The sequence below is a fragment of the Salvelinus fontinalis genome, chromosome 15 (genome assembly GCF_029448725.1).
Source record: "Salvelinus fontinalis isolate EN_2023a chromosome 15, ASM2944872v1, whole genome shotgun sequence".
In the NCBI taxonomy this organism is placed as follows: domain Eukaryota; kingdom Metazoa; phylum Chordata; class Actinopteri; order Salmoniformes; family Salmonidae; genus Salvelinus; species Salvelinus fontinalis.
In genome coordinates this window covers 12,071,972-12,086,646 of record NC_074679.1, presented here as the reverse complement: position 1 = coordinate 12,086,646, position 14,675 = coordinate 12,071,972, and the positions used below count along the sequence as shown (strand labels likewise).

Sequence of the window (14,675 nt, the reverse complement as noted above, 5' to 3'; positions counted from 1 at the left end):
GGTGCCCGGAAGTGAGGCTGACCATGACCCTCAGCTTCTCCATGAAAGCCTTCCATACACGTGATGTGAATTGGGGGCCACGATCAGAGACGATATCCTCGGGAAGGCCATAGTGCCGGAAGACCCGCTGGAACAGTGCCTCAGCGATCTGGAGAGCGGTAGGGAGACCAGAGAGATGGATGAAACAAAATGATTTAGAGAATCTGTCCACCTACACCAAAATGGTGGTAAAACCATCAGAAGAGGGGAGATCAGTGACAAAGTCAATGGACAGATGAGACCAGGGATGCTGAGGCACAGGAAGGGGAAGGAGTTTCCCTGCTGGAGCGTTCCGGGGGGATTGGGAGAACAGAACAGGAGTTGACATATCAAGTGATGTCCTGATGTCCTGCCCAGGTCAATGGCCGATCACTTATCCCTGTGGGAACATAGGTGCGCTCAGGAGGACACGTGGCAGGGGTGGATTCCCTCTCCAGGGCCTGGTGAATGTCCATATCTACATCCCAGAGCACGGGGGCTACGACTCGAGAGGATTATGTGTGCAGTCAAGACAGGAACCTCTCCCGAATCGTAGAGACGGGACAGGGCATCGGCTTTGATGTTTGTTTTTTTACCTGGGTGATATGTCAGTGTGAAATCGAATCTGGTGAAGAAAAGGGCCCACCTGACTTGGCGCGGGTTCCATCGCCTTGCTGTCCTGTCCGTATGTAGTCCAGTTCCGATGGTCATTGAGGATGGGAAATGTGTCCTGGGCGCCCTCCAGCCAGTGTCTCCACTCTAATGCCAACTTCACCGCCAGGAGCTCCCGATCGCCAACATCATAGTTCATTTTTTGCAGGAGACAGCTTTTTTGAGTAATATGCACATGAATACAATTTCTGTGGATTACCTTGACATTACAACAGGAAAATGGTCCAATTAACACACTTATCAAGAGAATATCCCTGGTCTTCCCTACTGCCTCTTATCTGGCGGGCTCACTAAACACAAATGTTTAGTTTGTTAATTATGTCTGAGTGTTGGAGTGTGGCCCTGGCTATCTGTAAATAAAAATACATTAAAAAGTGTGCTGTCTGGTTGGCTAAATATAAGCAATTTCAAATTATTTATACTTTAAATTTTGATGCTTAAGTATATTTTTGCAATTACATTTACCTTTGATACTTAAGTATATTTAAAACCAAATACTTTTAGACTTTTACTCAACTAGTATTTTACTGGGTAAAATATTTGACTGTGTTTTACTTGAGTCATTTGAGTCATTTTCTATTGAGGTATATTTACCTTTACTCAAGTATGACGTTTGGGAACTTTTTCCACCACTGATCAGAGCTAACACATTCATTCAATGTAATAGAGCTGAGTTCTTTGACTTTCAGGCTACTATGTTTTTGAATGTAATGTAAAAGATCGAAGGGCACTTGAAAAGAAACCAAAAGAACTAGCTAGAGCCCTTCTTCCAAATCTTCATTTAAATGACAAATGCACAGCCTAAACTGTAATTTTTTTTATTTTATTTTTTTTATCCCATTTTCTCCCCAATTTTTCGTGGTGTCCAATCGCTAGTAATTACTACCTTGTCTCATCGCTACAACTCCCGTACGGGCTAGGGAGAGACGAAGGTCGAAAGCCATGCGTCCTCCGAAGCACAACCCAACCAGCCTTACTGCTTCTTAACACAGCGCGCCTCCAACCCGGAAGCCAGCCGCACCAATGTGTCGGAGGAAACACCGTGTACCTGGCCCCCTTGGCTGGCTCGCACTGCGCCCGGCCCGCCACAGGAGTCGCTGGAGCGCGATGAGACAAGGATATCCCTACCGGCCAAACCCTCCCTACCCCGGACGACGCTATGCCAATTGTGCGTCGCCCCACGGACCTCCCGGTCGCGGCCGGCTGCGACAGAGCCTGGGCGCGAACCCAGAGACTCTGGTGGCGCAGTTAGCACTGCGATGCAGTGCCCTAGACCACTGCGCCACCCGGGAGGCCCCTAAACTGTAAGTTAAGGAGAGTAATGATCTAGCTAGTTAATAACACAGAATATCATGATTTTTGGAGGGAAACATATTAATCAAATCTACTTATCCTACAATACTTTAAAAAAGTTAATCTCTCACTTTCTCTACACATATGACTAAGTCATAGGTACCAATGCTTTATAATAACTAGAGTATTAAACATAACTAAAGTAGTACAAACATATGTTTAGCTCCATTCGTGCGAGGATCCCTATTCCCGAGGGACAGTGGAAATCAGACCCTTGAATGGGAGATTGAGTAGATACGTGTGTTGTAGAGTCAGGTCACTGTCAAGGTCAGCTTTACCTGCCTATAGATTTACCACTGAGATGTGGAGACATACAGTGGCCCTATGTGCATATTTAGGAAGTTCAGAAACTTCTTCCAACCACCCTTTCAAGCTACGCAAATTGATTATGAGTCATCCATGGGTGACATATGCAGAAAGAATAGCATATTTTACAAAGATGGCTTGCTTAATTAATGCAGCATGTCCGGCTTCCGTCTGCCAAGTGAATTAATTAGTTACAAACCCATCATTCTTAGGGTCCTGTCTTATGGTGAGCCTAGAGCTCATAAATGACAAGGGCCCTGCACAATGACATTGGTCATGCCCTTTGCTCAGGCTCCACACCTTATGAATAAGCAAAGGGCATGCTCAAATGGCTCTGGCAAAATATGGAACTCTGGGCATTCAAGTCAACTTCTCATGGTTTGTGATCAGCTTGTGGTGGAGGATGTCATGTGATCATGACAGTATATAGGGGCTATGATACAAATGTGATACAGCCAGCCATTAGCCTACTGAGAAAAGGTCTCAGTAAGAGGATTTAAAAGCATAAGTGTGCTCACAATTGCCGGTTTAGCAGCAAAATCTTTAAAAAACCAAACCACAAGTTGTCTTGATTGACTGTTGTCAGAAGAATAGCAACTTTTGTTTCCAACTTTTTTAGGGCCAACGACTATCACAGCTATTTATCAACAAATCGAATTAAACAGTCAAACTATACAGGATTTTGTGATAAGAGTGGCGGTCTCTAGAATGAACACTGTTTGCCTGATCGCTTGTTTGGTTGAACTTCTTTGTTTACATCGGATGTTTGTGAGAACAAGCCAATGAAGAGGGTGACATGCTTTGGTGGAAAAGGGAATTGTCAAGGATGTTTTACTACGGTTCTCTCTCCTGTCAACCAAGGATGATTTCAACTCCTCCCTAGAAGCAGGATTGTAATTCATTAGGCACCAAATAGATGAAAACAGACTGAAACCAGGAGGTATTTACCTGAACTTGTCCAATAAGAATCAATTGTTTTTATTTTCTGTTGCGAAACATTTAAAAAAAAGTTTTGCACTAGTGAATACAACCCTGCATTACCAGGACAGTTAGACTGAGGCAACAATATCGGCCTCGACACCTCAGAGGTTTGCAGAAATCAGTGTGTCTGATTTATTCTTCAAAAAAATATTGAGTGAAATTCAATAGGATCTGAACTGTGTAGCTTAAAAACCTGACTGACACACACTAGTTACTATGATGTCTAAAAAAGTGTATTTAAATTGAAAAAAGCACATCCCAATAGTATCAAACTATTGGGATTATTAAATTATTAAATTAATGCACTTCAGTAATGGGATTGGTCAATTTACTGTGGATAATCGGTCATGTCTAGATGACACACACACACAGACTTTCACACTCACTATATATGCTGCTGCTACTGTGTATTATCTATCCTGTTGCCTAGTCACTTTACCCATATCTATACGTACATAGTTACCTCAATTACCTCGTACCCCTGCACGTCGACTCGGTAGCCATGTTATTTTTACTCATTATTGTTATTTGTTATTCACTGTGTATTTATTCTTAGTCTCACTATTTCAATGTTTTTCTATATTTATCTTTAACTCTGCATTGTTGGAAAAGGAATTGTAAGTAAGCATTTCACTTTTTGTCTACACCATGTGACAAATAAAATTTGATTTGTATTTGATTTGGGGTACAGATTTTGTCAAATTGACATCATAAATAGATTTATGGGGGCTTTTAGCTAACCCTAACCCTTTTCCTAACCAAATCTGCTACGTTAATTATCCTAACCTGCTGTGTAAGTTCTCTTAAACCTGCTACGAAAAGTCAATTTTGACAAAAGCTGCATCCCTTTTAGACAGAACTATGGAAGCCCATTCCCAGCACTTTTTTTATGTCGTTTTTTTAGGTCGATACAATCTCAACATTTCAAGATACTAAGTAGAAATTTTAAGATACGTGAGTCAACATTTCAGGATACTATCTCAAAATGTTGAGATACTAAGTTGAAATTTCAAAAGAGTAAAGCAGGGGTATTCAACTCTTACCCTACCAGGGCCGAAGCCTGCTGGTTTTCTGTTTTACCTGATAATGAATTGCACCCACCTGTTGTCCCAGGTCTAAACCAGTCCCTAATTAGTGGGGTACAACTGGTTTCAAGGTCCAGAATTGAATTTGAGGGTGGTAGAGCATACTTATAGAATATGTTTCTTCATTTGTAACATTATGTGATTTCAGAGGTGGCACCACAGGTCCAAGATATGGTGGGGGAGGAGGGTATTTCAATAAACAGTCAGGATACATCATCTCACATTTTATAGTTCCTGCAATATGTGTTGTGCAGACTGGGGGGTCCTGGGGACCAGAGTTTTTCCTGATCTGGTAGGCTAACCCAGTGGTTCTCAAACCTCTCCTAGGGCATCCTCAGCCAGTTCATGTATTTGATCTATTCCAGAACTAGCACACCTGATTCAACTTGTCAGCTAACCCTTGATAAGGTGAATCAGGTGAACATCTAACACAAAATTGTGAACCGTCTGGGGGTCCCCGAGAAGAGATTTGAAAAGCACTGGGCTAACCTAACCAAGTAAAACGGTCCCGTGTGGCTCAGTTGGTAGAGCATGGCGCTTGCAACGCCAGGGTTGTGGGTTCGTTTCCCACGGGGGGCCAGTACAATAAATAAATAAATAAAAATATGAATGTATGTACTTGTAAGTCGCTCTGGATAAGAGCGTCTGCTAAATGACTTAAATCTAAAACTCTGGACCCTAGTTGGACATAGTAATAAATCAGCTGTAAAACAGTTTTAATGGGCTATGATGGGACCAGATTATTTCTGACCAGGTCATATTGTTTAAAACATTTTTGTCAACAACTGATTGGAAAATAGACCTAACATGGCCGAGTTTGCTTTATGCAGGTTAGAGTCCTGTAGGCCTTTGTTGCTGTAAATTGCTCATACAGTATGTCATCACTATTGTTTATTTAATCCCAATCTTTTTTCTTTTAAATTGAACCTTTTATTTAACTAGGCAAGTCAGTTAAGAAAAAGTATTATTTACAATGATGGCATATCGGGGAACAGTGGGTTAACTGCCTTGTTCAGGGGCAGAACGACAGATTTTTACCTCGTCAGCTCGGGGAATTCGATCCAGCAACCTTTCGTTTACTGGCCCAACGCTCTAAACACTATGCCCCGGATTGATATATTTGAATACAAAACAAAATTTGATCACATTCACATTTTCTCTTAACACAAATAAATGGGCCGATTTAGGCTGTAAATACACGTTTGGGCTATAAATACATGTTACTGCTTTGCTTACCCTGGGCAGAGGCAATCGGAGCGAAAAGGCTTTTCTTGCCTACCTGCAGCTTTGATTGTTCTCAGTGGGCTAATTGACTGAAGCACAGATTAATTGTGCACGATTTGACAAATCATGTGGCAAATCAGTCTCAACAGTCGTTTGTCCCTTTAATCAACGCTTGTCAATATTTTGTATTAAACTGAATCCAAAGTGTTGGGGCATATGCCAGCTCGTTTGCTGGCAGCCCTGCTGTGTTGATATCTGCAGCATGGATAGATGGAAATTGCCACAGAATGCTACAAATGATCTCGACATTTTTAGTTAGTATGTCAATGTTTAGACAGTAGCTATCGACGTTTTAAAAAATCGTGGCGGGAATGTCCTTCCATACAAAACCTTAATCATCTGCCACTCTACTAGGCAAGCCCGTGCATGGGTGTCTAAGAAACCCCATCGATGAAACACAACTCGCGGTGTGAACGGGTCGTCACTAGTTACCACTGCCACAAAGTCATAAACCCCACCTTGTTCTATAATTTATCTTAACTGTTATTTTGAACTTAAACCTAACCCCAGTGCTAACCGGATGTCTAACCCTAAACTTAAATTAAGCCCCAAAATCTTTTTTTTGTTTTAATTAATGTTTACGAAAGCCATTTTTTTTTTTTTTGTGGCTGTGGTAACTAGTGGAAACCGCGTGAACGTGGCAGCCATTTTACATCCTCAAGAGTGAATGAGTGGAGCCGGACCAGTGCCGGGAGTTTTACACTTTTTCCTCTTTTAATTCTCACATTTTCCTTCCGAAACAATCAACACCATACAAGTTGGTGATCCATCGGCAGGTATGATGAATACTACTAACTGGTCACGTGATCATAGTACAATGTATAGCTAAAGTCTGTGAGCTTGTGGTGTTTCAAACAATGTGGAAACTGGTGGTTGGGACGGGTTCTACAGACCGGCTTTTTGAAAATGGACTCTCCCTATGTGGCGGCACGTTGACAAACCACGAAGCCAGCTAGTATACTACAAGAAGGCCTCTGTTAAACCAAAGATGCTGGTAACATCAACCTATGAAATTCGAGCCAAATTATGTCAACCAGCAAGTTACATATGAGCTATCGTGGTTTTAATGTTGCTAGATAGCGAATTTAGCCAAGTGAGCTAATTCTGTCAGATCAGGAATGACACATGTTCATTGTCACGGGCTAGCTAGCTAACCCTGCCAGCCAAGGAGCTATTAGTAACGCGTGAGCGTGCAAACTTCGAGGATTGCCTTCTGCCAGTTTTCATGCAACTCGTGAGCTAGTTCTTTAGTTAACCAGTGTTGGATAATAAAACATTTTATATCATCCCGCCAACGTAGCAAACTGGCATGCATAGCTAGTAAGGTTTGTTATTGCGACTTGACAGCGTGAGTACTATCATTAGCTAGCTAGTACCGCATGCTATTATTTAGCTAACGTTGGTTAGCTAGCTAACGTTAAGTTGTTGGGCTATATACAGTATTTGGATAACGCAGCTAGCTAGTTGACGTTGGCTAACGTTAGGCCACAATGCTAGCTATGGGTTTTTGGTTGATATAGGTAACTACTTAGCAACCCAGCTACATGGATTAACGTTATTTAGATATTGGCTGCAATGAAGACTTGGCATGAACTGAAATAACGGGAGTTCAATTTGACTTACATTTACGCTCGCTAAGTTTGCTTACTAGTTAATACAGTGTCAGTGGCTTGAGACAACGTATCAAACATGTGTTATAACCATTGTTAATAGTTAGTCGACCATGTAGTATACTCCTGTACACATGCTTGTTGACCGGCTTGCTAGCTACCGGAAACTGGTGGTAGTTACACTCTGCCGAAGGAACACGTGTATCAACTCTAACGTTAGTTAACTAGTGCTGAAGTCCGCCATCAGTAGACTAATTTACCATTTAGCAATCAGGCCAAGCCCTTGTAAATGTGAGCTAGCGTGTTCTTCAAACCCAGTCAAGGCGGGATGTAGCCTAGCTAACTGTCCTCACAAATGGAAATGAAATTAACGTACGCAGTTAAAATTTAAAAAATCATTGGTATTTATAAGTGTCAGCATTATCAAATTTGATAGACATGCAAAATCAAATATTGTAATTACAATGTGACCTCATTCCACTGTAAGGGACCACATGGACCCACGTGTGCCTGTTGCACATGACATCCCCCAAAAGCTCTCAACAGCCTTGCACTTGACCCAGCATTAATTTGGCTCATTGCATTTGCACAGATTTCTGGAGACATGGCCACAGAACATATTAATGGAAATGGTCCAGAAGAACCAATGGATACCACTGCTGCAGTTACCCATTCTGAACACTTCCAGACTTTATTAGAAGCTGGTTTACCACAGAAAGTTGCTGAAAAACTAGATGAAATTTACATAGCAGGTAAGGCACACTGAATACCCAGCATATTTGTATACATAATTTAAATTTTTGCTATTGCATGTGCTGTCATGTATTGCATTACATTTTGAATGTGGGAATTGGGATCCTCAAGCAACTTTTTGTGGTTTCCTACCAAAATGGGTACTGCAGTGTTATGAAAAAAGAGAATTTGGACACCACCAATATCGGTAAAATAAATGTCATGTCTACATTTCCATTGTCTTAGAGGTACATCTGGGCAGAGACCACTGGCGACACGGCCAGTGTTGTGTTTAAGAATTCAAGTATATCAGCACAGATGAGCGGCGAGTTAGGCCACAGTTCGGCGGAGGTCTCTCTGTACAGTCTCAGGCAGAGAATTCAGCCAGATGGGCGCATGCAGGAACAATGGCAGCAGCTGTCGGTGGCTGGGACAGGTGATGGGTCTTCCAAGAGCAGAATGTGGACAAGCTTATTAGGAGTGCAGAGGACTGTTACATCACATCTGTTGTGATTAGTTCTGCAAAGGTTGAAGGTGCTGTTACTCAATGCACTTTGTCCAAAAAAAATCTGACATTTGTTATCTGAAGCATGACTGCATTATTCAAATTTCAGAGATCCCCAACGAAATTATAGCCACAAAAATAAGAACTTTGATACCTCCAAACATGCGTTGCTGCTAGATCCCGTAGTTCTATTCCTGCTAGTAACGGATGTTTTCTGGTGTCTCTCCTCAGGTTTAGTATCTCACAGTGACTTAGATGATAGAGCGATCGAGGCTCTGAAAGAGTTCAACGAAGAAGGTGCTCTGCAAGTTCTGTTGCAGTTCAAGGACAGCGACCTCTCACATGTCCAGGTATGTTTGGAGGGGGACGGCGTAGTAGAAGTTGGGTCAGCTGCATGATTAGTATGAAAATGTATGCTCACTACTGTGTCGCTCTGGTTAAGAGCGTCTGCTAAATGACTCAAATGTAAATGATTAGACTGCACTGTGTGTCTTTAAATGAAATGCTACCATTTCACCCTCTAAAGCACTGTTTCCCAACCCTGGTCCTTGAGTACTTCCAACAGTACACATTTTTATTGTAACCCTGAAGTAGCACACCTGATTCAACTTCTCAACTAATCATCATGCCCTGAATGAGCTAAATGAGGTGTGTTTGTCCAGGCTACAATGAAAATGTGTACTGTTGTGGGTACTTGAGGACCAGGGTTGGGAAACACTGCTATAAAGTATATGTATTGATTGTTCTTTTTTATTTTGTTACATTTTTGTATTTTTTTACTCAACAGAACAAAAGTGCCTTTCTTTGTGGAGTTATGAAGACATACAGACAGAGGGAGAAACAGGGGACCAAAGTCTCAGACTCCAGCAAAGGACCAGATGAGGTCAAAATCAAAGTACGGTTTTAACAAACATTCTTGATATAAGCGATCATAGAGATTTTATCAAGGTATTATGATGTGCAGTTCTCTGGAAGGTGTTTGACCTGAATTATTATGTTATTTAAATGAACAGGCCCTGCTGGAGAGAACTGGCTACACACTTGACGTGACAACGGGTCAGCGGAAGTATGGAGGCCCCCCTCCGGAGTCGGATCACTCAGGGACACAGCCCACGATCGGTACAGAGGTATGTCTCTACAATAATTAAACAGTTTGATTAGTGTGTAATAGTTTTCCTCCGTGTGGATGGTGTTTCTGCATTCTGTGTCCAAATGATGAAATCATGTACTTTTTCCTGGAGTGACTTCAGTTGCACTGATGGTTTACCGCTAAGATCTGACTGGACACATTAATTCTGTATTTTGGAGATTTATTTTAACAATGTTCCTTTCACACCAAGATAACCTCCATTTTGCTATCATCTCAGATTTTTGTTGGCAAGATCCCCAGAGATCTATTTGAGGATGAGCTGGTACCTCTGTTTGAGAAAGCTGGGCCCATTTGGGACCTGCGTCTGATGATGGATCCACTCAGTGGCCTCAACAGAGGTTACGCCTTTGTCACTTTCTGCACTAAAGAGGCGGCACAGGAGGCTGTCAAGCTGGTATGAAACACTTGTGGTAACTTCTCTCCTGGCAGAACTGTAACAATGGAGAATTTAAGCCCGCCCAACCATGACATGTCATGAACTCTCTTATCCTCTCCCCACAGTGTAACAACAATGAAATTCGACCCGGCAAACATATTGGCGTGTGCATCTCCGTGGCCAATAATAGACTGTTCGTTGGTTCCATCCCCAAGAGTAAAACAAAAGATCAGATTGTGGAAGAGTTTGCTAAAGTCACAGGTGAGGTTGAATGATCCTCTGGACATTTTGAAGGGCCAGTCATGTTGTCTTGGCAAAAGTGATCGTTTCCTTGGCTTGGCAGTAACTTTGACAACCGTCTGTAGACGTTGCCTTACTGTTACTGAATGCACCAATCATGACCAAGCACTAGAGCAGGGCTGCCCAATCCTGGTCCTGGGGGGCCAAAACAACTCTGATTTTTGTTTCTACCTGGCAGTTAATTGCACTCACCTGGTGTCCCAGGTCTGAATCTGTCCCTGATTTGAGGAGGCTGAAAAACAGTGCTTTGACCCTCCGGGACAAGGATGTGCAGGCCTGCACTAGTGTTAGATTGCGTTTTTAGTCTGAGTTCAGGGTTATGTGATGTATGCTATGTAAAGCTGGGCTATATTTTGTCATTTAATAGTTAATTCCCAATGTGATGGTTCTGTGTCCAAATGATGAAATGGATATATTCTACCATGGAGTAACTCTGGTTACGCTGATAGTTTACCGCTAAGATCTGACTGGACACTTAACTGGGCACAAATCAACGGTCTCTTGAGACTGATGTCCAAAGAGAACAGCTGTGTCAAATAAAGGAGACACTAAATGTTTTGAGTAAACTGAAGGGAACATTCTTTGATTGCATAAAGTCTTGAATGTGAAATATTCTCTTCTGGTGCCAACTGTTGTATGCATTTCAGTAAGGTACTCAGAGTTCATTTTTTAACTTGGCATTGCATATGGAGCTAGAGCGAGCTGTCTGGTGCACTGTTCAGCTAGGATACCCTTTATGCCTTTCCCCTTCTACCCCTCTTTCAACAGAGGGTCTTAATGATGTCATACTGTACCATCAGCCAGATGACAAGAAAAAGAACAGAGGCTTTTGCTTCTTGGAATACGAAGACCACAAAACTGCCGCTCAGGCCCGCCGCAGGCTGATGAGTGGCAAGGTCAAGGTGTGGGGGAATGTAGTGACTGTGGAGTGGGCCGACCCCATAGAAGACCCTGATCCTGAAGTCATGGCCAAGGTATGGGGAGCAGAGATAACATGGCTCATTTTGCCTGTGAATAAATTGTGATTTGATCTTTGTTCTGTCTATCCATAAACTTGTAGAAGAACACTGATTTGTGTTGGAGGCTGTTGACCAAGGAGTAAGAATAGAGGTAGCCAGCCATGTCTGAGAGAGCCAGAAACAGATTTACGGGATTGATAACCCACCACTACTTTTCCCCTTCCAGGTGAAAGTGCTGTTTGTCCGGAACCTTGCGAGTACTGTAACGGAGGAAATACTTGAAAAGGCGTTCAGTCAGTTTGGCAAGTTGGAGCGGGTGAAGAAGCTGAAAGACTATGCCTTTATCCACTTTGAGGAGAGAGACGGAGCAGTCAAGGTACAGGCTGGAGTCTTTATATTTCTCTAACGAGAGTATCACGAAATTGTGGTTAAAAATTGTGCATTTTTTGAATAGTTATTAAACTTGTATCTTGACAGGCCTTGGCCGACCTGAATGGGAAAGACCTGGAGGGAGAGCACATTGAAATAGTCTTCGCCAAGCCACCTGATCAGAAGAGGAAAGAACGCAAAGCCCAGAGGCAAGCGGCTAAAACACAAATGTAAGCAAACCATTGATTTGCAGTTTTTCGAGACCTTCATTATAGTTACATTGTTGGGCGGCCTTTCATCATTGAGTTCTCTTGAGTGATTGAACAGAGAAGTATAAAACATGATCTAACTAGATAAAATTCTCTTGTGTCCTTTATGGTTACTAAACAAGTGCATATCCTCGCGCCTACCCATTCTTCACAGGTATGACGATTACTATTACTATGGCCCACCCCAGATGCCACCTCCCACAAGAGGCAGAGGACGAGGCGGCGGCCGTGGTGGCTATTCCTACCCCCCTGACTACTACGGATATGAGGATTACTACGATTACTATGGCTACGACTACCACAACTACCGGGGCGGCTATGAAGACCCCTACTACGGCTATGAGGACTTCCAATCTCCCAGCCGAGGACGATCCCGAGGCGGAGCCCGTGGTGGTGGTGCCCTATCCTCCCGGGGCCGTGGAGCTGTCACGCCCAGGGGCAGACTAGGGGGTTTCTCCCAGAGAGGAGGAAGTGGCCCTGGATCAAGCAGAGGTGTGCAGGGGACCAATGGGGCACTGGGTAAATGTGGACTAGCTGTGTTAATAGTCAAAGCAAATCTTTGCCGTCAGCTATACGTTAAATGCAAACATACTATTTGGACAGGAATTTTCCCCCCATAACTTGAATTACCTTTTTAAACAAATATTATTTTTTACCTGCATTTGTCTTATTTGGCATAAATTGACCCAAGTCCTATGCCTACAAAGTAAGGAATCAGTCATACAGATGGGCCTGTTTTATTTTTACTTTTGAACGCTGGGCAAGATGTCCCTCACATTGAATTGGAAAAATGTTATGTATGCAAATGTGTTTAGCTTTATGTCCAAATGATGAAATACTTATATTCTATCCTGGAGTAACTCTGGTTACGCTGATAGTTTACCGCTAAGATCTGATTGGACATTTTAGGTTATTATATACATGACTAGAAGACTTGCTCAGATTTGTGTCCATTGATGGGCAAGTATGCTTATTCTCAACATTTGAAGACAACTGCCTTGACTGATGTCACCTTTCAGAGCACCAACTCTGAAAGGTCTGTTCCTCTGCATATTTAGATTAGCATATATTTAGATCCGCATATATATATTAGGATTACCCTAAAACTAGTTTTATATCATGTTAAATGATTGAATGTCATTAGTGATGTTTATATTCTGTCTCTGTTGCTTGGCCAACAGGGAAAAGGACTCGAGGCCGATCCTGACCTGTCACTATGAAGACTGATCTACTGTGTTGGGTTACACCAGAAGCGGCAACGGATACGGATGGATAAGTCAGCGAAATGGTCCAATATTCCAGCCTTACAGAAGCATCTCCCCCAAACTGCCACCTAAACAATCACCAGATTATTTAGATACACCCCCCCCCCCCTATGCCATTTTAGATAATTATTGAAGAATTTGCACTTTTTAAGTTTTAGTTTGAAGTGGCTCAAAGGAGCTTGATGCTATTGTATATTTTTGTGCTAATCGGAATTTTTATTGTCGGAATATCCATGTTAATCTTAATCGTTTGATTTGGATGTTTGAAGAGAACATCTGCAGGTTTTGGGTGTAACCACCAGGCATGGATAAGTCAGGCATTCCAGGAAAGTGGTTCTTTTCAGAACTTGTCTTTTAAAGGGTTGGTTAACTACCTCAGTACAGAGGATTAAACTACCCTGCCTGTACTGTAAATAGGGAAACTATATTGATGAAAGCAGGGCTTGTTTCCTACAAAATATGCACAAGAGCAGCAGAACAACCGAAAGTACTTAATGTAATATAGTAATTTTGTTGCAGTTCTGACACTGCAAACAGTCAAACTGGCCATGCAAAATAATTGCATATGATGAGCCTGAACAAGCCCTGCTTTTATCCTATTTTCAACTGAATTAGCTGCCTTGCTTATTCAGATTATTGTAGTTACTGGTTGTATAGTTTGGAAAATGTTACTTTTGTAAAGGCTTGAACATCAACGAAGGCATCAACTGCCTTTGAAAAAGCCCTGCAGTGTCCCTTTGCCACTCCAATGGATAAAAAAAAGAATGGATCATAATTATGTTCAGTACCCCCCCATTTAGTTTAAAAGAAATGTCCCAATCATGTGAAATCTTGAACGGTCCCCCTCTAACTCTAAGCCAGCTACTATTTAGTCAAGCCACTTGATTGAAATGAATTGCCATAATGCCCTGAAAGTGAGCATGTGTGCCTGTAGCTGTTTCAGGGGGGTCGTTGTCATAGTGGTCAAAAGGATACTGCAGCTATGATTTGTATTCCATGTATAGCAAAAAGGATACCGAACTATTCATCCGGTTTTGTACACAGTTAACTCCCTCTCAATAAAATCATTACAACCACCTTTTGAAAAGATGTTAGCAGTTTTAAACCATTGTTGGTGGCCAACAACGTTTTTTGCATTCCTGCAAATAAATTGTTTTATACTGTAAAATGGAGGTGAGTGTAACTTATTTTTGTAATAAAGTTTTTGATTTCTATCTGTGTCTTACTCTCTATGACTTCCTGTTGAACCATCTCAAATTTATGCACTGATTATAGCGTAGAATTGTAACATATCCTTTCTGATTCACACCACACAGTAAGCGCTATTTTCTCAATCACAGGGATTCTTCAACCAGAGGCACATGTGTACTGTCCTGTGATTTCAATTGAATCATTACGTTGATCAGTACTTGGCAGTGACTCACATCGGTTTTGTCGTCAG

At 42.1% G+C, this 14,675-nt stretch overlaps 1 protein-coding gene across 5 annotated transcripts; it reads left to right on the top strand.

The window, feature by feature from the left end:
* The first annotated feature begins 6,325 nt into the window (after positions 1–6,325).
* LOC129811418 (heterogeneous nuclear ribonucleoprotein Q-like) lies at positions 6,326–14,448 on the top strand. 5 transcript variants are annotated; one of them, XM_055862704.1, is made up of 12 exons: positions 6,326–6,475; positions 7,902–8,061; positions 8,778–8,896; positions 9,334–9,441; positions 9,560–9,673; positions 9,914–10,090; positions 10,198–10,333; positions 11,141–11,346; positions 11,558–11,707; positions 11,809–11,930; positions 12,124–12,488; positions 13,151–14,448. In XM_055862704.1, the coding sequence occupies exons 2-12, from the start codon at positions 7,914–7,916 to the stop codon at positions 13,174–13,176; spliced, it is 1,671 nt and encodes a 556-aa protein (XP_055718679.1). In that variant the 5' UTR covers positions 6,326–6,475; positions 7,902–7,913; the 3' UTR covers positions 13,177–14,448. The 5 variants fall into 5 exon arrangements, with proteins under 5 accessions (XP_055718679.1, XP_055718682.1, XP_055718677.1 ...); XM_055862702.1 differs by lacking the exon at positions 6,326–6,475 and adding an exon at positions 6,511–6,693; XM_055862703.1 differs by lacking the exon at positions 6,326–6,475 and adding an exon at positions 6,513–6,693 and having other exon boundaries at positions 12,124–12,461.
* The last annotated feature ends 227 nt before the right edge of the window (positions 14,449–14,675 follow it).